The sequence below is a fragment of the Budorcas taxicolor genome, chromosome 17 (genome assembly GCF_023091745.1).
Source record: "Budorcas taxicolor isolate Tak-1 chromosome 17, Takin1.1, whole genome shotgun sequence".
Taxonomy (NCBI): Eukaryota; Metazoa; Chordata; class Mammalia; order Artiodactyla; family Bovidae; genus Budorcas; species Budorcas taxicolor.
The window spans coordinates 5019336-5044178 of NC_068926.1; the positions used below are offsets into that span (position 1 = coordinate 5019336).

Sequence of the window (24843 nt, forward strand, 5' to 3'; positions counted from 1 at the left end):
CTTGGAACTTTGAACAGTTCTGAGAAGCAGATATTTTTATCTTTTCTTTTTATGGACATGGAAACTGAAGCCCAGGGAAGCTGGGAGACCTGCCCAAAGTTGAAGCAAGTGGCAGAACCGGAGTGGCAGGCCTGGGAGGCTCCAATCCTGTGCCACCCAGCCCACCCCCTCTGCTTTGGCAAGTGTCTCAACAGCCTCTGCACCCAACTGCACAAATGGCCAGTGAATGGACCAGGGCCTCCACACGCTGAGAAGGCAGCCTGCTTGCTATATCACAGTCTTTACCAAGATTTATCCTAAAGAACAGTAAACAATATTGAGTACCCAACTGCACAAATGGCCAGTGAATGGACCAGGGCCTCCACACGCTGAGAAGGCAGCCTGCTTGCTATATCACAGTCTTTACCAAGATTTACCCTAAAGAATAGTAAACAATATTGAGTATTAAATAATAACGAGAAATGAATAATAAGTAGAGCAGCTCTTGCCCAAGAATGTTCCACGGAGCCTTGTTTTCCCCAGATGGCCACAGGAGAAGTGCTATGGTCAGAAGAGCTTGGAGGTGCTGCCTATGATCCCTCCACTGCCTGGGAGACTTCGAGTGCACGTCAGCAGATTCTGAAGGTACTACGGCCAAAAAACGAATCTGTTTCCCTCACTTAAGCTAAGCTTTCCCCAATCTGTCTGAACCACAGAACTGTTTTTCCACCTGTGTCAGTGGCCATACCTTGAAGACCTTTTTAGAGATACTGCAGTGGAGGACTGAAGAGGCAGAAAGGGAAGCAAGTGGGAACCACTTTTGGATACTAACAGACAGACTTTTTTCTCTTAAGAATTATCAAATTGTGAGGACTTCCCTGGCTGTCCAATGCTTAATACTCCATGCTATCAATGCAGGGGGCCTGGGTTCGATACCTGGTCAGGTAACTAGATCTCACATGCCATGTGGCATGCCACAAAATAAAAAAACAGTTTTTTAAATATATAATAAAAGAAGTAGTTAAGTGGTGGTTGTTTACATTTAGTTTGTTTAGAAAATAAACAGCTTTAAAAAGTCGGAGGCAATAAAGCTGACAATGGGAGGACAATTCGCATTCCCAAATCTCTTGGCTCATCCTAAACCTTCTTGCTTCCATCCCAACCCCATTCTATTCTCCAGGTTTCCACCCACCCTCTCCTCTTGAGGCTGCTCTCCAGCTACAGGCAAATGGACATAACTACAGCTTGCAATGCACCATGCCTCTTGTCCCCAGGTCTTAAAATGTGGAAGCAGTGACAAGCATCAGACCCTCTGCCCACAGTTACCTCCTGCGCTGGCACATTCCAGAGAAACCGTGAAGCTATTTGATAGAAGCATGTCTCTGCCTTTGGGTTAGGCAGAAGTACTTTAAAGACATTATTCCCACGGGCGGGGGTGGGGGCGGGGATTGACAACATTTCCTTTAAAATGTGCAGATTATGTACACAGTTATATTTAAAATGGATAACCAAAAAGGACCTACAGTATAGCAAAGGGAACTGTGTTCAGTATTATGTAACAAAAGAATCTGAAAAGAATAGATACGTGTATATATGTAACTGAATCACTTTGCTGTACACCTGAAACTAACATTGTTCATCACTTACATTCCAATATGAAATAAGCAAAAAAAAAAAAAAACAACTGCTACCAAAAAAAAGTCCCGATTATGAGAGCTGTATTTTTCTAACTCTCTTTTTGCTTATTTTCAGTTCCTGAATTTCCAGAATAAATATGCAGCGCTGGCGCGGTGAAGAGGAGAAGGACGGGAAGGAGAGAGGGGAAGGAGGGAGAGAGAGCAGGGAGGGAAGAGGGAGCAGGAGGAAGGAAGAGAAGGACACAAACCTTCTCCGGAGAAGAAGCCTGCATGAGCTCACCTAATAAGATACAGCAGTTTATCTCCCACACCATCAGCCCGAGCTGCGACCTGCCAAGCTGCAAGTCGCGACACTTCCCCAGTCCCGCCTTGAGCCCAGCAAAATCCCGCGTGCCGGCGCAGCGCCGCCCGCCCCTTACCCACTCGGAAGATCAGGTCGTCTTCGATGGGGTTCTCTTTTCGCTTCCCGGTGCTGTACATGCTGGCGGGCCTCTTGACGGCCTTCTGCTTCACATGGCCGCTGCCCGGGGACTTCACGCGCCGCTTCACGCCCTCGGTGGTGGGGGACACATCCGCCGAGCGGATCACCTTCAGCTTGAACGGGCTGCCGCGGATGTGCTGGTCGTAGAGCCGCAGCGACAGCGTGAAGTCGCCCTCCTTCTGCACGGTGTACAGGAACTCGTAGGTGCCGTTCTTGTTGTCCAGGATCTCCCCGTCGGCCACGCTGCCGTCGGGCGTGCTCAGCTCCGCCGTGAGGTAGGCGTTGCCCGTTTTGCACAGCTCGCCGTCTTTGTCCTTGGTTGTTATGGTAACAGACATGGGCTGCCCGATGACGGTCTGCCGCAGCCCCTCGCCCGTCGCCACCGTCTCGGAGGCGACGGCGTTGGTGGTCAGAATCGTCCCGAGGTTGTGGATGGACTTCTTGAGCCCCTCGGTCTCCACGATGAAGTCCAGCTGGTCGTTCTCTCGCGGGTGCAGCGGGAAATCCTGGTCGGCCAGCTCGTTGAGCTTCTCGCTCATCTGCTTCTTCACCAGCAGCACCTCCGTCTCCGTGCCGTGGTTCAGGGCCTGCGCCGTGAAGCTGCTGCAGCTCTTGATGCTCTCCTGCCCCTCGAGCAGGGTGTCCAGCTGCGACTGGAGGACCTGCGGGGAAAGCGAGCCGCTGAGCGCCGCCCGCGGCGTGCCGCGGGGCGAGGGGGCTTCCGTTTAACCCAGTGAACCCGGCTGTAACGCTGAATCCTAAATCGCCTTCCCAGCCCCCTCTCTTTCCCGTCCTCCTCGCCTCATCTCTCCCACACACATATTTCTGGGATCATGTGTCTGGGGTGAGCTGAACCGTCACCGAGAGCGCGGCGGCCAGAGTGCCATGCCTGACATCTGAAGTATTCATTACTCACTCTCTTTCCCTAATGTTCAAAGTTCCCCTGTCGTCAGCTCAAGGAACGGAAACCAGACAAATAAAAGCTCCACATCTGAATATCAGAAGCTTTCACCCCTGGTTTTGTGATGGGACGCGCAGAGTTAAACAGAGGCTGCAGTCAGGGTTCACTCTGAAGTTGACTAACAGGTTGGTGTGGGTGAGAGAGTCATCAAGAGACTATTAGACATTATAATTAAGGAAGGAAAATAATCCAGTCTAACCCTAAATCCTGAAAGTATTACTTTATATTCAACCTTGCCTTTTATATAGTCAAGTTATAAAGTAGTACTTAAGGCCACAGAATCATAGTTTTGGTGAAAACAGGAAGGAAAACATAGCTGGAAACAGGAAAAAATATGCTGTTAAGTAAAAGCTACTCTTTGCCAAACAACAGTGACACTTAAGAACCCACTGGAGTCCCCTTTGCTGCTGGTGGAACAGTAAGCTGGCGTCAGGGAGGACCGGGATCAAGCCTCCTATGGGATGTCCTAAGAATGGCCGGAGTCTTACTTTGTGTTTGAGGCCATAGTTGACTTCCAGCTCCATAAGCAGCACACTCTTGCGCACGTTTAAAGTCTTCTGCAGTTCATCAAAGGTAGAATGGATGTCATCCACAATACTGGCCTTTTGGTTGGTTAACTGATGGATGATTTCCGAGATGAACTGAAGAGCTGAATCTATTTCTGGGAGCCTGGAGGACAGTTGTCAGAGGTCGTTATTCTAGTAACATCCACAGGGAAGTAGTAAAACAAAAACAAAACTATCCAAACACTACATTTTGTCAAGAAACATTTTCTATGCCTTTCATCATCTTTAAAAAGTAAAAACTGAAGAACAGAATCATAAGACATGCTATAATTACTGCCTTTGCGAAAAGAGATTTTGACGATCCATGTCTTATTTCAATCTACATCTGATTTATTTTTAATAATTGATGGTACAAAACCTCAAAGCTCTCAAAACCCCTCAGCTTTTTCTCCCACTCTAAATCAGGCATACTCTGCACTGGACAAGCACAAGGTCCTACTGTATAGCACCGAGAGCTATATTCAAAATCCTATGATAACAGCAAAATGAAAAAGATTATTATGCATTACAGGATGTTTAACAGCATCCTTTCCTCTGTTCCTCCCCCCCACACAGCTGTGACACCAAATTGTCTCCAGACATTGCCAGTCTCCCCTAGGGGATATCATGGCCCATGGCTGAGGACCACTGTTCTAAATAGACAGCTATATCTTCTTCCCCAATCACATGAAAAACTGACCCAAACTCAGAGTTTCCTGTGAACTTCTTGCAAGTTTCCAAGTTCTTTTAATTAGTACAGAATAGCCACACTTTTCTCACTTCAACTATTGGTAAAGATTTATTTTCAGCTGGCTGTTTATTTCCTCCCTTTGATCTTTCTCACGCATCGCACAACTACCCTGTTCCTTCATCTCCTTGCCAAAGAAAGAGCCTGGAGGCAAGGAAGCAGAAGGAAAACTGAGCAGTCGCTGCTCAAGACCATTTTGCTGGGCTCAAGCGGAGAGGAGCCAGTCACAGTTGGCATAATGGCCTGTAAGTGAGCCAAGAACAGTAGCTAAGAAAGGCTCTTCAGACAGCCTGGTTTCAGGCACAAATTTCAGAGATCTGAGAGCATTTTCCTCCAGTATATTTTGTTCATTTAATCATACGAAGGTGCTGAAAGAAAAGCCTACTTATAACAAGGGGATTGGAATTTTACCAAGGGGCAGGGGATCACCCTTATCGCTCACTAGTTTATGACAAAGGAGACTTTACTCAGGTGACATGACCCTTCTATCCCACTGGGACATGAAACCCGGAGGCCCCAGGCTGCGGCCGGCGGAGAGCGCAGCGGGGGTGTGCACACCTTCTGTTGGCGGCGTCCAGCTGCACCTGGAGCGAAGCCTTGTGCTGCTCCACCACGTCCTTGAGGGGCACGGTGGGGTGTTCCGCGTGCTCCCCCTCTGTGCACTCCCGACACATGGCGGTCTCACAGGACTGGCAGTAGAAGTCCATCACCTGCGGGCGACACAAGAGCGGCTCCCGTTCTCGGCCTGGGACTGAGCGCTGCCCAGGCGCTGGGTCTTCCCCAGCGTCCACTCAGCAATTCCCACAGCCTCCCCAGGATGTGGAGAGTGCTACATCCAGCGTCACAGGAGAAAAGGGAAGATAAACTTTTGTGTGCCAGGTCTCAAACACAGGTGGATCGGACTCCAGAGCAGCTACAGGCACAGACCCAGCTGTACTTGGCCACTGCCCTAAGGCAGAACAGTACAGTGCTGTGGTTCTCAGATACTTGGGTCTCAGGACTCCTTTGCACTCTTTATAAATGACTGAGCACTTGAAATGCTTTTTGTTTATGTGAGTTATATCTACAGCTGCTTATATTAAAAGTGGAAACTGAGAAACATTCCAAATATTAATTCATCAAAGGCAAAACTAAGCCCCATTAAATGTGAACATAAATAATATGATTTATGAAAAGTATATTTTGCAAAACAGAAAATCCTGTGAGAAGAATGGCACTGCTTTCCATATTTGTAAATCTCTTCCGAGTCTGGCTTCACAAAAGACAGCTCGATTCTCATATCTGTTTCTGTTCAGTCTGTCTTGATAGCACATGCCATACAGTCTCTGGAAAATGCCACTGTATACTCTGGAGACTGGGAGTGAAGAAGGTAAATAATGTTTAGTATTATCATACAGTTGTGATCTTGTGGATCTCCTAAAGCAGTCTGGGGACCCACGAGAGTTCCTGGATGGCACCCTGAGAACTGCTGCTGTTTGGATAAGAGACGAGCGGGACAGAACACTTTGTGTCCTGGCTCCACCACTTCCATGAGCTCACCGTGTCTCAATTTTCCCTCTGTCAAATGGAGACAATTGTGCAACCTACTAACCTACTTCACAGGGCTGCCGTGAGGATTCAGGGAGTAATCTGCACAGAGAACTCAGATGATGCCCGGCACTGACAAACAGTAAGTTCCTAAGCAGTAGCAGCGATGATAATGATGATGATATCATTTGCTTACTTGAAAATAAAACCCCTTTATCCTGATTAAAGATGAACTCTTGATAACAATATAACATAAAGCCTGAATGTTTCTTTGTGAAGGCATTCCCCTTATTCTCTCAGCGGGAAATAACTTCTTCCAATATTGAATTCCCAAAGCACTTTGAAGGGGGGATTTTTTTCTTGAAGTATAACACACATTAAAAAAATGGCATAAATCCTAACACAGATTGATTTTTTCATAAAGTGAATGCACCCACTAAAGCAATTTTATTCATATCCCTTTTATAAAATATTTATAAAATTTTAAGTTACTAAGCACTAAAACACTCTCAACCCAGAGCCTAGGTAATTCCTTACACATAGTAGGTATATAATAATACTGATGAATGTATCAACTATACACTGTTTATAAGAGATTCACTTTAGGTTGAAAGTAAAAAGATGGAAAAAGATGTTCCATGAAAATAGTAACCAAAGGAGACCTGGAGCGGCTTTTCTAATCTTAGACAAAATGGACTGTAAGACAAAAGTTGTTATAACAGACAGACAGAAAGAAAGGAAAGAAAGTGAAGTCGCTTAGTTGTGTCCGACTCTTTGTGATCCCATGGACACCAGGCTCCTCCGTTTTCTAGGCAAGAGTACTGGAGTGGGTTGCCATTTCCTTCTCCAGGGATATAACAGACAGAAAAGGACTATCAACTATACTTCAATTAAATAAGGACATTAATAATGACAAAATGGTCAATCTGTCAAGAAGAGATGACAATTATTAACAAAGCAAAAACTGATAGAACTGAAGGGGAAAATGGACAGTTCAATAATAATGGTTGAAGATTTCAATATTGAACTTTCAGTAATGATAGAACTATTAGATGGAAGAACAGTAAAGAAACAGAGAACTTGAAAAACATTATAAGCCAACTTGATCTAACATCCACATAGAGAACATGCTTTTCAATAACAATGCATTTTTGCCATGTACACATGGAACATTTTCCACAGTAAACCATATACAAAAGTCTCAATAAATTTAAAATGACTGAAATCATATAAAGTATCTTCTCTGGCTATAATGGAATGAAATCAGAAATCAGGAACAGAAGAAATCTGGAAAATTAACAAATATGTGGAAATTAAATAACATACACTTAAACAACGAGTCAAAGAAAAATTACAAAGGAAATTTAAAAATAGCTTGAGACTTTTAATTTAAAAATAACAACATGCCAAAATTTGAGAGACAGTACTCAGAGCAAATTTTATAGTTGTAAATGTCTACTTTGAAAAAGAAGATCTCAAATCAATAAACCTAAGCTTCCACCTGAAGGAACTAGAAAAAGAAGAACTAAACCCAAAGCAAGCAGAAGAAAGGAAACAAAGATCAGAGTGGAGAATGGAAAAACAATCGCGAAATCAATGAAACCAAAAGTTGGTTCTTGGTAAAGATCAACAAAATTGACATAATACTATGGACTGTTGTAGGTCAACAGATTAAATAACCTAGATAAAATGGATAAATTCCTAGAAACACAGAATCTACCAAAACTAACTCAGAATAGAATATATGAATAGACCTATAGTAAGTAAAGAGGTGAAGCAATATTCAAAAAACCTCCAACAAAGAAAAGTCTGGGGTAAGATGGCTTCACTGGTGATTTCTACCAAACATTTAAGAATAATTAACACCAATCCTCAAAGTCTTCAAAAAGTAGAAGAAAAGGGAACATTCATTCATTCTAATAGGCCGGTAATACACTGACATCAAAGCCAAAAACATAATGGAAAAAGAAAATTATAGACTAATATTGCCTATGAATATAGGTGTAAAAATCCTTTATAAAATACTAGTAAACTTAATCCAGCTGCATATTAAAAGGACAAAACACACGACCAAGTAGAATTTATTTCAGAAATGCAAGGGTGGTCCACATACAAAAATCAATATAAGTAATATACCATGGTAACAGGATGAAGGGAAGAAAACCCATATGATCATATTAGCAAATGCAAAAAAAGTATTGACAATACCAACACCCTTTCATGATAAAAAAACACACATCAAATTAGAAGGAAAATTCCTCAACTTGAAAAAGGGAATTTACAAAAACCCACAGCTTCTTGAATGGTAGTTCCCTAAGCTCAGAAATAAGAAAGGGATGTCCACTTTCGGCACTTCTTTTTTTTCCACTTTTGTCACTTCCGTACAATGTACTGGAAATTTTAACCGGAGCATATAGGCAAGAAAAATAAATAAAATGCATCCAAACCGGAAAAGAAGTAAAAATTTCTCTATTCAGAGATGACTTATATATGGAAACTCCCCAAGAATACACACGTGCACACACACACATACAATAGAATACTGGATCTAACAAATTAATTCAGTGAAGTGTTAGGATACAAGATCAACAAACAAAAATCAGTTGTATTTCTATCCACTAACAACGAAAAATCAAAAAATGAACTTAAGAAAATTCCATTATAATAGCATCCAAAAGAATATAAAATATTTAAAGAATAAATTTAACCAAGAAAGTGTAAGACTTATACACTGAGTACTACAGAATATTGTTGAAAAAAATTAAAAAATAATGGAAATAAATGGAGAGATATCTTATGCTTATGACTTAGAAGACTTAATATTGTTAAGAGCGCAGTATTCCCCAAACTGATCTACAAATTCAATGAAACAGCTATCAAAATTCTAACTTCTTTTTTCACAGAAGTGAACAAGCTGTTCCTAAACTAATAGAGAATTGCACTGGGACCCTGAATAGCCAAAACAATCTTAAAAAAGAGTTTGAAGAGCAAAATTGGAAGGCTCGTATTTCTAAATTTTGAAACTACTTATGTGTTACCAGCATAAGAACAGGCATATAGATCAATGGAATAGGATTGAGAGTTCAGAAGTAAAACAATACATTTATGGTCAATTGATTCTTGACAAGGATGCCAAGACCCCTCAATGAGGGAAACAGTTTTTTCAAGAAATAATGTCAAAGCTACTGGATATCTACATGTAAAAGAATGAAGCTGAAACCTTACTTCACTGCATATATAAAAATTAACTCAAAATAGATTAACAACCTAAATGTAAGGGCTAAAACTATGGAAATCCTTGGAAAAAACCCATAGGGTTAACTCTTCATGACCTTGGACTTGGCAACAGATTCCTGGATATGACACGAAAGCACAAGCCAAAATAAAAAAGATAAATTGGACTTCATCAAATCAAAAACTTGTATATCAAAGGGCAGTAACAGAAACGTAAAAGGAATGGGGAAAATATTGCCTAGTTATACATCTGATGAGGATGCAGTATCCAGAACATATTAAAAACCCGGTAACTCAAGAACCCAATTCAAAAATTGTCAAAGGAATTAAATAGACATTTCTTCAAAGAGGCTAAATGAATGGCCAGTTTTCACAGGAGAATACTTTCAACATCATTAGTCACTAAAAAAATGCAAATCAAAACCACAATGAGACATCACAGCACCTAGGAGGGCTGTTGCTGCTAAGTCACTTCAGTCGTGTCCAACTCTGTGCGACCCCATAGATGGCAACCCACCAGGCTCTCCCGTCCCTAGGATTCTCAGGCAAGAACACTGGAGTGGGTTGCCATTTCCTTCTCCAGTGCATGAAAGTGAAAAGTGCAAGTGAAGTCTCTCAGTCGTGTCCGACTCTTAGCGACCCCATGGACTGCAGCCCACCAGGCTCCTCCATCCATGGGATTTTCCAGGCAAGAGTACTGGAGTGGGGTGCCATTGCCTTCTCCAATGCATGAAAGTGAAAAGTGAAAGTGAAGTCTCTCAGTCATGTCCAACTCTTAGCGACCCCATGGACTGCAGCCCACAGGGCTCCTCCATCCATGGGATTTTCCAGGCAAGAGTACTGGAGTGGGGTGCCATTGCCTTCTCCTCTAGGAGGGCTAGACTAAAAAAATCAGATAAAAACAAGTGTTGGTAAGAATATGGAAAATCATAACTCTCATGCTTTGCTGGTGTTCAACTCTACCATATGACCCAGCAACCCTGAAAATGTATGTACATACAAAAACTGTACATGAATGTTTACAGCAGCTTTATTCATAACAGCTCAAAGTGGAAAGTGGAAACAACCCAAACAGCCATCAACTCATGAATGGATAAATGAGTTGTGGTAAATTATTTAGCCATAAAGAAACGAATGATGTTCTAATATTCACTACAATATAGATGAACCTTGAAAACATTATGCTAAATGACAGAAGCTAGACTCAAAAGGCCACATATTATAGGACTGCATTTGTATCGAATGTCCATAATGGACAGTTCCTTAGAGGCAGAAAGCAGGTGATGGGTGCCAAGGGTTGGGGCGGTGGAGAGGGGATGAAGAATGGCTGCTTAACAGGTACAGTTTCTTTGGAGGATATCATGGAAATCTTCTGAAATTAGATAGTAGTGATGTTTGCACAACCTTTTTAATATACTAAGAAGGACTTCAGTGGTGGTTCAGTGGCAAAGAATCCAGCTGCCGATGCAGATGTGGGTTTGATCCCACGTGCTGTGGGTCAGCTGAGCCCACGCGCTGCAGTCACTGCTCCATAAGAGAAGCCACCGCAATGAGAGGCCCACACACCACAATGAAGAGTAGCCCCCGCTTGCCACAACGAAGATCCAGTGCAGCCAAAACAAAAAGTGATGAAAATGGACTTCACTGGCAGTGCAAAGGTCAACCCTTCCAATGCAGAGGGTACTGGTCAGGAAGTTAAGATTCCACATGCCTCTTGGCCAAAAAGACAAAACATAAAACACAGTATTGTAAAAAATTCAGTAAAAACTTTTTTAAAAGATCCACATCAAGTAAAAATCTAAAAAATTAATAAAGTAGTTAGTTGAATTTTATGTTAAGTGATTTTCACCTCAATTTAAAAAATTGTATCTTTGAAGAGACAGCAGCAGACCTGAGGAACTGTCCCTGGTACCGAGCCCTAGTTGTTTCCTGGGAAGCAAAGGCCTTGAAATCATTTTGAAACATCAACAACCAGTTATTCTCTAATGCTTGTCCTTGGTTCTGATAGCTTTGACTCAAGCTGAGACCTCATGTAGGAGTGAGTGACCCAGCAGAGCTCGTCCACCTTGGGTGAGATAACCCTGGTGCTCCCCAGTGCTGGGCGGGCTGGATGAGCTTGTGGTTGTTGACAGGTAGTCAACGTTTGGGTTCATTAGAAGAGAGAATGGCAGGACTAAATGCATAATAACGAGCTGTAAAGGATGGTCAGGGCCTTGCAGCCAACCCAGAGGCTTTTGGAAGTGGGGGCTGATTCTTGGCAAGGCATCCTTCATGAGGATCTCTCCTTCACACCTCTTAACGTCCTCCTTAGTAAGGCACTGAAGCCAGCAACAACAGGGCTTAAGGATTATTCGTGCTTTGGGACTTTAAGGCATGAGCTGAAATGTCTGGTTTACGTGCAAAGAACCTCTTAAATCACTGACCATTGTCCCCATTTTTCTTTGTATCTGAACAATGTAGCGGTGGCAGTTTAATTAGAAGACAGTGTCACAACACTTAAAGTAAATGACAGGCTTTCATCCACATGTGCTAACCAGCACCAGGCAGTTTATGACAGCAACATCCTGCTTCCTTGTTAATTACCTGATTTTATTAACCTTCAGACGCTTGAACTGTTTTTAAAGATTTACCCATGGCAATTAACCGCAGCCAATTATCTGTAATATTGCATGCATTTGGCTTGAATATGCAATGAGGACCCCTGTTTCAAAGCAGCGGCAGAGAACTCCTATGATGGAACAACAGAATGATTAAAGAAGCGCAGTTAATTTTCCAAGGCCTCTCGCTGGTTTACACATCTTATGAGTCCAAAGAATCATAATGACTCAGCATAGAGAAAGTGCTCAAAACACCTCCAGGAGGATCTGACTCTTTAGAGTTAATTTTCAGTGTGATTCGATGTGATATTTTTGGTAGAGAAACAAAGGAAAGTTTCACCCAAAGGCTTCTTTACCTTTGCTGGAATTAGCATCTCTGAGAGTGTTTCTTCTTAGCAGCCTGTGGCATCCAAGGGTCTCTATTGCTTAGGCATGATCAGAAAACAATCTTGAAGAATTATTTGTGACGCTTAACGTTTATTTCCTCCTACAATTATCAAATGTTCATATTTCTTCTGACTCATTTTCTTTTGTGATATTCATATTTTTCTTAATAAGTGCTCTTACATGGTAAAAGTTTGCTGGGGTATTTAAATAAGAATTGTACAGCTACTTTCATAAACTTAGTGACTCAAGGTTTTTGGTGTCAAGAGTTATGAGTATGTCACAGGTGAATTTGGGAGCTCCCTACCTTTTTTATGGTTCAGAAGTATACATACGATGAATCAGAATCATGTCTGTTTTATACAAGTTTGAAGGCATTCAGTGTTTGTTTGTTTGTTTTTTAATATTTTTACTTACTCACTGCAAGGGGTCTTAGTTGTTGCCTATGGGATTTAGTTCCCCCATCAGGGATCGGATCTGCCCCACCCCAACTCCCGAACTGCCCCTGACCTCCACCTGGGAGGGCAGAGTCCCAGCCACTGGACCACCAGGAAAGTCCCGAAAGCATTCAGTTTTAAATTAACTTTCACCAGTTTCTTTCTTTTTTTTTTTGAAGTTTTAGGTCAACTTGGGTTTTCTTGATCATTTGTAGTTTCCTAGATAATGATATATTTCGTTCAGGCTTTCAATATCTTAGTCTTTAGCAGAGAATTGACTTGCTAATTTAAAAAATTTTTAATCTCTTTATTAGTCTCAATTAATTTATATTTACCGTTTGGTGCTCTATCAAATTATTTAATTAATTTTTAAAAATTCAGCTCTTGGATTATTCATCAACACAGTTGTTTCAGGATTTTCAAACTGTCTTTATTATTTTTGTTTCTTTTGTGTTCCATATATTTATTTTATTGTTCATTTCCTAACTTCTTGGAATGGAATATTTTTAAATAAAAGGAAATACTTAAACCTATAAAATTCTCTGAGTATAGATATGACTTTATCTTATACATTCAATAAAGTTTCCACTTTCAATATTTTGTAAATAGTCTAATTTTTCTATTTTCTTTGGTTAAATAATTAAAAGCTTTTTAAAAAGATTTGAAGTCTCTTTTAACATGTTACTAATGTAATTTTAGTTCATTGTGGTGTAGGAACTTGGTCTATACAATGAGAAAATAAAATAATTTTTTTAAAGTGACTTGTACGATCAATTTGAATTGCTTAAATACTCACCATCTTAATAGCTTAGTTCAACAGATTTTAGTATATGCCTTTTCATTTGTGGGGGCGGGGGTAGGTGGCGCCAAAGGCGAAGAACCCACTGCCCATGGAGTGTAGGCCAGACCTTTCCTTGATGACACCCCCAGCCCATCACAGCCTCTGCCCCGGCTCGGCCCTGTACTCCACGGCTCGCCAGCGCTCCGCCGCACGGGCGCATCGCCATGCCCCAGTTGTGCTGCGCTGGGGGCTCGCTCCTGAGCCCCAGGACGGCCTGGCGCTCCTTAGGGATGGAGTCTTTTTAGCTTCCGTTATCGGTCTCCCACACGACTGTCTTTTACACCCCATTTTGGACCCATGTCTACAGCAGTCTCCTACTGTTTCTAAAACTGTGCTTATCAAGTCAGACCTCCAGAAAGTTCCTTGCCTGGACTACACTTTAAGGAAACTCTTGTGTGTGATACAGACACCTTCTCAGACTAGTATTTAGAATACGCACCCCAGGAAGAGACAGCCTTAGCATTCACTAAGAGCTGTGGTTATAAGAAGGCACCCTTCAAGTTCCCTTTACAAAATTCATATGGTAATGCTCCCTTGGAGTACAGTGCACAGGAAATCTATAGTTACTGAGAGCCTGGTATGCTTTCAGTTAGATAATTAAAAATGTAATACAAAATGTCTCTCTTGTTTTGGCTACCAGAAAACTCAGGATGCTATTTCCTCTGACTGTAGCATTTATCATGTGTCAACTAGCTGTGTGACTTACACTGGCCAATCCTCAGTTTCTTTATCTGTAAAGCGAAAGTAACCATACCTACTTTACACAAAGAAATGTGTGAGAAACCAAGCAAGGTTTCTGGTCCCTTGTTCAAAAATACACACCACTGGCTTCTGAGAAACTGAACACTACAATGCACAGTGGCTGGACCATGTGAAATAGAACTCTGACCACAATCTGCCCAGGAAACCAACCCCTGCATCTCCAAGGAAACAACGCACACCAACCCATGCATCTCCAAGGAAACAACACTCACCAACCCCTGCATCCACAGGAAACAACACTCACCAACCCCTGTATCTGCAAGGAAACAACCCACACCAACCCCTGTATCATCAAGGAAACAACCCACACCAACCCCTGTATCCGCAGGAAACAACCCACACCAACCCCTGTATCCACAGGAAACAACCCACACCTACCCCTGCATCTCCAAGGAAACAACCCACACCAACCCCTGTATCCACAGGAAACAACCCACACCAACCCCTGTATCCACAGAGAACAACTCACACCAACCCCTGCATCTCCAAGGAAAAAACCCACACCAACCCCTGCATCACCAAGGCTACAACTGACATCAACCTTGTATCCACAAGGAAACAACCCACACCAATGCCTGTATCCTAAAGGAAACAACCCACACCAATCCCTGTATCCTCAAGGAAACAACCCACACCAATGGAAACAACCCACACCAATCCCTGCATTTCCAAGGAAACAACCCACACCAACCCCTGTATCCTCAAGGAAACAACCCATACCAACCCCTGTATCCACAAGGAAACAACCGACACCAACCCCTGTATCCTCAAGGAAATAACCCACACCAACCCCTGCATCTCCAAGGAAACAACCCACACCAACCCCTGTATCCTCAAGGAAACCCACACTAACCCCTGTATCCTCAAGGAGACAACCCACACCAACCCCTGCATCTCCAAGGAAACAACTCACACCAACTCCTGCACCTCCAAGGAAACAACCCACACCAACCTCTGTATCCACAAGGAAATAAGCCACAATAACCTCTGTATCGTCAAGGAAACAACTCACACCAACTCCTGCATCTCCAAGGAAACAACCCACACCACCCCTGTATCATCAAGGAAACAATCCACACCAACCCCTGTATCCTCAAGGAAACAACAACCCACACCAACCTCTGTATCCTCAAGGAAACACCCACACCAACCCCTGTATCCTCAAGGAAACAACCCACACCAACCCCTGTATCCTCAAGGAGACAACCCACACTAACCCCTGTATCCTCAAGGAGACAACCCACACCAACCCCTGCATCTCCAAGGAAACAACTCACACCAACTCCTGCATCTCCAAAGAAACAACGCACACCAACCCCTGTATCCACAAGGAAACAAGCCACACTAACCTCTATCGTCAAGGAAACAACCCACACCAACCCCTGTATCATCAAGGAAACAACCCACACCAACCCCTGTATCCTCAAGGAAACAACCCACACCAACCCCTGTATCCTCAAGGAAACAACCCATACCAACCTCTGTATCCTCAAGGAAACACCCACACCAACCTCTGTATCCTCAAGGAAACACCCACACCAACCCCTGTATCGTCAAGGAAACAAGGAAACAACCCACACCAACCTCTGTATCCTCAAGGAAACACCCACACCAACCTCTGTGTCCTCAAGGAAACACCCACACCAACCCCTGTATCGTCAAGGAAACAAGGAAACAACCCACACCAACCCCTGTATCCACAGGGAAACAACCCACACCAACCCCTGTATCCTCAAGGAAACAACCCACACCAACCCCTGTATCCTCAAGGAAACACCTCAGACCAACCCTTGTATCTACAAGGGAACAACCCACACCAACCCCTGTATCCACAAGGAGACAACCCACACCAACCCCTGTATCCTCAAGAAAACAACCCACACCAACCCCTGTATCCTCAAGGAAACAACCCACACCAACCCCTGTATCTTGAAGGAAACAACCCACACCAACCTCTGTATTCTCAAGGAAACACCCACACCAACCCCTGTATCATCAAAGAAACACCCACACCAACCCCTGTATCATCAAAGAAACACCCACACCAACCCCTGCATCCTCAAGAAAACAACCCACACCAACCCCTGTATCCTCAAGGAAACAACCCACACCAACCCCTGTATCCTCAAGGAAACAACCCACACCAACCCCTGTATCCACAAGGAAACATCTCACACCATCCCTGTATCCATCCACAAGGAAACAACCTACAGCACCCCCCTGTATCCTCAAGGAAATAACCTACACCAACACCTGTATCAGCAAGGAAACACCTCAGACCAACCCTTGCATCCACAGGGAAACAACACACACCTATCCCTGTATCCTCAAGGACACAACACACACCAATCCCTGTATCCACAAGGAAACACCTCAGACCAACCCTTGTATCCACAAGGAAACAACCCACACCAACCCCTGTATCCTCAAGAAAACAACCCAGGAAGCCAGGCTTCTATTAGTCACGCTGCTTCTCTGGCAATAATCCCAAAAGCTAAAAGATAACTTCTGCAACAACTGGCCCTCAAAGGCTAGGAGTTGTAACTGACAGCTTCTGTAATTTTTGTTTCTGTCTTCAACTTAGGACCAAGCAGAGAAAGTCAGATCTGCACCCCGAGCAGTCACATAGAGTGCCCCTTCTCATTAGTCCTCCTCCCGCCTCCCCAGCGAGCCACTCCCCATCAGGGCACACCGGAAGCCTCCGCCTTCTCCACAGAGAGCTTCCCCACTCGTCTGGCCTGGCTCTGACAGAACACACGTGATGGTCCTGCTCTTTGTTTCAGCTCGTGCTGAGCAAGTAGCCTTTGCTTTCCTCATCTGGCTGGGCTCTTCCCGTACGTACGCTTTCACGCGGAAGGCGCTGTGCTCACTGCCAGCGGTATGATAAGCAACACGGCCTCTCCCTCTGGAAGCTCACTCTCTAAGGAGAGCCAGCAAACACACAGTGGAGGCAGTCAGGACGCTGAGAATGTCATGAAGGAAACCAAGACAGAGGCCAGCTGGCGGGCAGCTGGGAGTCAGACGCGGTCTGCCTCAGGTGGTGGGCTAGACAGGACTGCTCTGTGGCGGAGAGCTTGAGCTGAGGCACAGAGGGCGAGGATAAGCTGGCCACACAGGCGGGGCAAAGAGCATTCCAGGCGCAAAGGGTCAGAGGTGGGAAGCCACTCGGCAGGTTCTAGGAGGCCAGTGAGACCGAGGCCCGGCGGGAAGAGAGCAGTGTGAGAGGGAAACGAACAGTTATTAGCTATGGCTCATAGTGGTTGCTTTGCTAACAACCTCTGTTGCCTCAGCTGCAGTTTGAACCACTCTAAAGACAACTTATCTCTCTCTGTATTCATTTGTTTGGCTGCCCCAGGGCTTAGCTGCGGCACTTGGGAGCGCCATCTCTGTTGCAGCGTGGGCAATCTTGTTTTTCAGTCGTAGCACGTGGGACCATGAGTTGCACCCGGAGCCCTCGGCACTGGGCGCTCAGAGTCAGCCGTCTGACCGCCATGGAAGTCCCAGTTTCACACACTTTTGAAGTAGTCACTATGTTTTTGAAAAGTGAAACAAGTCATTGTGTATGTGGGTTAGTTGCTCAGTGGTGTCTGACTCTCGGTGACCCCATGGACTGCAGTCTGCCAGACTCCTCCGGCCGTGCAATTTTCCAGGCCAGAATACTGGAGTGGGTTGCTATTCCCTTCTCTGGGGGATCTTCCCAACCCAGGGGCTGAATCCACATCTGCTACATCTCAGGCAGATTCTTTACCCTTTACTGTCTGAGTCACCAGGGAAGCCATCATTAATTAGAAATAATATTAACAGCTAATATTTATTGAGAGCTTACTATTTTCTACAACTTAAATATTTAATTCTCTACTTAATCCTGTATGGTAGTAATAGTATTTTTTTCTTTTTCTTTTTTTTTTTTTTTTGTATTTTTTTCTTTATTACTTTCTTTCTACCAATGAGGAAGTGGAACAGAGAGTTTAGTAAATCTGTCAAAGCTTTGCCAAAGCTGACATAGGAAATGAGTTGCAGGGCAGGATTTGAATCAGCTGGCTGTGAGCTGCTGTGCAATGCTGCCTCTTCAGGCTACACAGCTCCTAGGACTCCTCTTTTGATGGAACACACAGGTCCTTCTGAATACATAACAGTTGCTATGCTTGCTGGTAGCAGGACACAGTCTGGACTCCATTCTATAATCTCTTATCAGGGATTCACATAACTTCAGATTATTTATGATGAAGTAACAGGATCTAATGGAACACGAGAGAAATTTCCCTCACAAGAAAAATAAAACACTGTAACATTCTAATAACCATTCTCAGTTTGCAGAACTTATCTACTATTTAATCTCTATCCATAATTTATAACACAGACGTTTCTGTGGGTCAAAGTATGCCCAGCTGGCAAAGAGTTGTTAGTTTGCCCTAGTGGGGAAACCAACAATTAGTGCAAAGTGGGCACAATGAAGATTGATTTTATTATTTACATAAATTTGGTCAGAGAAAGAAGCAGGCAAAATAATCTGAGGATGGTAAAGGCGTCGTTAACCACTCCTTTTCCAGGTGGAGTCCTGTTTCAGAGTTGATACCCTCTGACTGCCCCAAGCCTCCCCGGTCAAGCAGCCCCTCCGCCAGGACTGCGCCCGCAGGGCCTCACTTACGTTCCCATCGTGGTTTGGGCATGACAGAGGCTTCCCTGCAGCCACGGCGGTGACGGTCTCCAGAATGGAGGACTCCTCAGCGCTGCTGCCTGGAGATCGCTGCAGCACGTCCATCAGGTTTGTGATGAAGAAGTTGTTCTGGAGCGCGGCCACCCCCTTCTCGGGCAGGATGGAGGTCTGGCGGCACACTGGGCAGGAGAGGGTTAAGCTGTGGGCGGGAATGTAGTTCTGCAGGCACCTGTCCAGGAACAGAAGTGGGGCTGTCAGCATAGTGGGGCTCCTGCAGTAGGTACAAAGCTGCTCTGCATAAACTTTCGTTGTGGTCTCCTTCGCTAGAAAAAGTGCATTTCTGAAGTCAACAGGTCACATTACATTCGACTGGTCAGCCATCTGGACAAATGATGCTCAAGGAAAAATCTCATTGACTCCAGTACTCTTGCCTGGGAAATCCCACAGACAGAGGAGCCTGGTAGGCTACAGTCCATGGGGTCACAGACATGACTGAGCAACTTCAGTTTAGTTTAGTTTAGTTTGGTACTGTTTCCAAGAGCTTTTCCACACAAGCAAAGTATGGTCCATGGTGAGCATCACTGGCCTCATCAGGGAGCTTGGAAAAAAATGTAGACTCCAATTCACAGGGCCCACGCCATGTCTGATGAATCAGACTCCCAGGCAATCTGTATGCCCATTTGAGGTTAAGAAGCATTGGCCTAGAGTAGCTGGTATGGCATGCACGAATTTGTGGAATTTTACACAAATTGGGAGAGACATGTCACTTTTTGTTCTTGTTAGCATTGAAACTCTGTACACACAAGATCATAAGCAGACTGCAGATATTAAAATCACATCAAAGTGGAAACGCTTTGTTTGAAATGGGGATGGGACACACCATCTCTTCTTACCTCTCCTTAAAAGCCATCAATTGCATTCACTTAATCAGCAAAGAAAGAAAGAGAGCACCAAGTCATGTCCAACTCTTGTGATCCCAGGAACCTGCCAGGAGCCCGCCAGGCTCCTCCGTCCATGGGATTCTCCAGGCAAGAATACTGGAGTGGGTTGCCATTCCCTTCTCCAGGGGAACTTCCCCACCCAGGAATGAAACCAGGTCTCCCGCAATGCAGGCAGAAGCTTTACTGACTGAGCTACGCTACATTAATAATGACGGACCCACACACTTCTCACTAAATATAAAGTATAGTGGGCCCTTGCACAATGTGGGAGTTAGGGGAGCTGACCCCCAGTGCAGTGGAAAATCCAAAAATCCACCCATGACTCAGAGCCAGCCCTTCAATTAGCCAGTTCCTACACATCCAGGGTTTACACCTACAGATTCAACCATCTGCAGATCTTGTCATTCTGTAGTATTAACTACTATTAACTACTGAAAACAATCTGCAAATGATAAACTCATGCAGTTCATGTGTTGTTTGAGGGTCAACGGTACTTCCAACGATCCTGTGATCACTTTCAAATGTATGAAGAAACACAGGCAGAGAGAGGGTAGGCTACTTGCCCAAGGGACTTCATGTCCAAACCCAGGCGATTTGGCACCAGAATCTAAGCGTGCCATAACTACAATGTTTCCCAGCTTCTATGACAAACAGAATTTGAAAACCTCTTATTTCTCCCCATTTCTCTCATTTTGCAGATGGGAAAACTGACATCAAGGAGGTTAACTGACTTTCCCTATGTCACACAGGAATTCCCAGGAGGCCCAAATGATAAAGAACCTGCCTGCCAATAAGACATAAGGATGTGGGTTCGATCCCTGGATTGGGAAGATCCCCTGGAGGAGGAAATGGCAACCCACTCCAGGATTCTTGCCTGGAGAATCCCATGGACTGAGGAGCCTGGTGAGCTCCAGTCTGAGGTTGCAGAGTCGGATATGACTGCAGTGCCTTAACACGCACGCACACACGTCACACTAGTAGACAGCACTGATATGACTGCAGTGCCTTAACACACACGCACACACGTCACACACGTAGACAGCACTGAGTCAACATCAGGGATGAAGTAACTTCTGCTAAGGTCACCAGCAACACTGAAATCTAACACACATCTTTCCATTCTGCCATTCATCAAGCTTGTGCACTCCCCGCTCCCGACTCCTTTTTCATCTGTCCTTGCCTCACGATACCACACTCACCTGGCTCTCCTTCTGCCTGCTCTCTCTCTCCTACTGAGAGTCAGTATGCTCTGGACTTCATCAAGGCTTGTCGTAAGCCCTCTTCTCTCCCTGGGGCACTATACTACATAACAATAAGCGCAACACTCTCATGTGGACGTTTCCTCCCATGGATGCCCCCTCTGAGCCCCATACCCGTACACGAACTGCTCTCTTGCATCTCTCCTAAGAGATCTCACAGGTCCTAAAGCTCCACGTGCCCAGAACCAAACGCATGACCTTCCCACACTCTTTGTCCTCCTTCTTAGCAGTAAACTGCACCTCCATCCTTTCATCTAGGCAAACCCAAACAGGAGTGGTTCTTAAAACAGTAAGCATTCCCTTACTGGTCTTCACTGTTCATGTCCAACCCGCCACCGAAGCCTGAAAGTTATCTTTCCAGGCTTCCCAGGTCTCTCCATCCGTATCACACCAGCCTTGCTTAGATTTCTGCAGTCACTCTACCCCTGGTATACTGTCATCTTCCTTGTATCCCCCTCATCCCTCTCCATATTCTAACCAGAGTGGTCTTCCCCAAATGTAAAGTTTAACCTCCTCCCCTCATATCTAAGATGAAACCCTTCTGTGGCTTCCACTGTTTTTACAGCCGAGACAAGAATCCACACGTGATGATGTGTGCTGTGCACCTGTGTGACCTGGCTTCTGCATTTTTCTGTCTTCCTCTAATTTGCTGCACATCTGTCACCCGAGGCTTATTAAAGTTCTTCCAAAGGTGTCATGGTCCCTCTCACTCTACACCTCTGCTCTGCTCTGCTAAGTTGCTTCAGTCGTGTCTGACTCTGTGCGACCCCATAGACGGCAGCCCACCAGGCTCCCCTGTCCCTGGGATTCTCCAGGCAAGAACACTGGAGTGGGTTGCCATTTCCTTCTCCAATGCATGAAAGTGAAAAGTGAAAGGGAAGTCGTTCAGTTGTGTCCCACTCTTCGCGACCCATGGACTGCAGTCTACCAGGCTCTTCTGTCCATTCTTTTCTTCTGCTTACTCCGCTTTGCTAAACTAATTTTTCTTCATCCTTGGGATTTCTGCCTAGTCATTGCTTCTGCAGGGAAGCCTTCTGCATTAGAGCCACATTTCCTATTATATGGTTGCCTGTGTACTTCAGGTACATGGCCGTTGTGACTGGTTTAATTTCCTATTAATCTGAGTGAATAGGTGGCTAATGACTGGCTGCTTCTCTTGGCTGGAAGCTTCATAAAGCCAGGGACTGTGTCTGCATTCTCCAAGCCCCACGGATGGCACTCTGGAAGAAATGAGAGTAAGAGAGTGGCTGTCCACCGAGCAGCCAGTGTTTGTGCCCAGCAAGAGGTGGAGACAATGGTCCTGGGTCTTCCTCTCCTCTGGCAGCGAGACAAGCCGTGAATTTCTGTCTCTACGTAAAATGTTCTCATTAAGGCAAGTTGCAAACACCTTGCAAAGGAAATCAGTTTAGTGCACATGAGGCTCGAACAACGTTCACGTGGCATTCCCTAGGGACTTGCTTTGTCTGGCTCTTGGAAGCCTCCAGCACCAGCTACTGGATGTGGAGTGGAAGTGGCCTGCGCCAGACCTGAGAGACAGTGCAAGAGGAACAGCCAGGGAAGTCTGGAAGTGCTGCTTCTCGCCGGTCAGAGCAAGGGAATGGCAGGCAGATGCTAGCCTGAGCAGGCACCGAACCCCGGCGGCTCTGCCAGGCTCACGCCAAGTGGGTCTCAGCAGTGAGCGCGAGAGTGCCCAGCTGCATCGACTCCTGAGTAGCAAATATGACCTTCCCATGTGAGTCCAGGGACATGTGCACAGTTAGCTGGTAGTCATGTTTTAGCCATGTCCATTGAGCCAGGGAGAAAAATCACTCTCCTTGTTGCCATTCTGGAATATGAATTACAAAGTACTCAGTACTTGTAATTATGTTCATAATTATAAAATTATGAATAAAGTGCCAAGTATCAGTGCCCTATATACCACCGCTTAAAACAAACAAAAAACTATACATGCACTTGTGTGTGTAAACCCAAACAAAGAAAGCAAAACAGAACACCACAACCAGCAGTAACAAATCCACTTTCTCATCCATCCGTCACCACCAAGGGTGTGGCCATCCTACTGTAATCGAGACTTTCCAAAGGAAATCAACTCCAAGCATGTTCAGGGAGACACGTGTACATTAAACTGGATGGCAAATGTAATTAGCATTGATTTGAAGTCACTGAAAACAGCAATTTTTGTTCTATGATAGGAGGTAGAAAATTTTAACCATGTTAAATTACCAACAACATTTTTTATGCCTAATGGCTGATGGGGTAAGTTGAACATGAGGGTAAAAGTATATTTTGAAAACTGGTTAACTCAGTGGAAAAAACTATTCAAGAAAGAATGTTCAGGTAATTTACAGTTATTTCACACACACACACACACACACATATATTTCTTCATGTGAAACACCATCACATTCAAATACACCATTAGTATGTGTCTTCTGAAGTATCTCTGGAAGAAAACTCCGTCCTTTCAACTAACCCCTCATATATGCATGTATATTACTTGATTTGTTATGCTGGTGAAAATGATACATTTTTAATTATGTAAATATAAACTCTTCACTCAGTTGTGTCTGACTCTTTGCAACACCCATGGACTGTAGCCCACCAGGTTCCTCTGTCCATGGAATTCTCTGGCAAGAATACTGGAGAGTGTTCCCGTTCCCTTCTCTAGGGGATCTTCCCAACTAAGGGATCAAACCCAGGTTTCCCCTGAACTGTGGACAGATTCTTTACCATCTGAGCACCTGGGAAGACTTTTAATTGGCCCTCATCAAAGATTCTCTATGAGGGCAAAAATGGTTTCACAAAGAACAAAGGGAAAAGTTTTAAAAACCTGAATCTTAAAATATGTAATGCTCCATCTCCCGCGGAAATAAATCAGTAGCTATTGGATTGCTTCCTCCCGCTTGTAGTTCCTTGAAAGTAAATTCTTTGCAACTCATGATTACGTTTCTAGATGTCTATCAGAAGCACAAAAGACTTATCATCTCCCATAGGTAACTGAAGAATTCTGGACAGCACCCTTGGCAGGTTGCAGAAAGTCAGTCTGTGAAACCCCCTTCTCCGAGCACAGAGGCTTACCTCTCGCAGAAAGTGTGCAGACAGGGGAGGACCTTGGGATTCTTGTACCTTTCCAGGCATATACTGCAAATCAGAAACTGCTTGTCAATCTGGCGCACCACAGGACTTGGGATGCTGGTGGCTTCACTGGCCATCCTAGACCACTGACATGGGGGGCCGGCTGTCTTTGACCCTGCACGCTGCTGCTGTCAGACAGAAAAACCAAAATGGAAACACATGTAATAATCTGCAAATACAAATCAATCATCGCTTTATTTGCTAGGGGCACTGCGCTCTGAATATGGGTAGCATTCCATGTCGTGACCACAGCGTAACCAACTGGCAGTGTTACAGAGGGTGTATAGTGAGGGGCCCGTTTTGTAAATCAATAAAATAATCATATGTCCACCAGGCAAACAAAAAAAAAATTAGAATAAGGTATCTTGCTGGGAGACTCACAGATATGGAGAACAAACCAGTGGTTACCAGTGGGGGGAGAGGCTGGTGGAACATATTGATACAGCGATGGGGAAATGGAGAGTACAAACTATTGGGGGAAAGACAGGCTCAAGGATGTATTGTACAACATGGGAAATGGAGCCAATATTTTGTAATCACTGTACATGGAAAGTAAGCTTTAAAAATTGAATTAAAAATTAAATTGCTACAAGAAAAAAAAGAAGTATCTTGCTGGATTTCAAAGCAGGGGCAGCTGAAGGGATAGATACTTACATAGCTCTGCCTGTTCACACCTTTAGCCTCGACTCAATCTGAATATATATTTATAGTCTTATTA

The 24843-nt window shown here is 44.4% G+C and overlaps 1 protein-coding gene across 1 annotated transcript in view; it reads right to left on the minus strand.

Moving 5' to 3' along the window:
- The window catches only part of TRIM2 (tripartite motif containing 2), a 126099-nt gene that overhangs the window by 32946 nt on the left and 68310 nt on the right, over nucleotides 1-24843 (minus strand). The window contains exons 2-6 of the mRNA XM_052654535.1: nucleotides 24069-24253; nucleotides 18782-19019; nucleotides 4910-5061; nucleotides 3547-3727; nucleotides 2036-2759 (exon numbers count right to left, since the gene is read on the minus strand). Of these exons, the coding sequence (XP_052510495.1) occupies nucleotides 2036-2759; nucleotides 3547-3727; nucleotides 4910-5061; nucleotides 18782-19019; nucleotides 24069-24253 (1480 nt within the window). The remainder of the gene's footprint in view (nucleotides 1-2035; nucleotides 2760-3546; nucleotides 3728-4909; nucleotides 5062-18781; nucleotides 19020-24068; nucleotides 24254-24843) is intronic.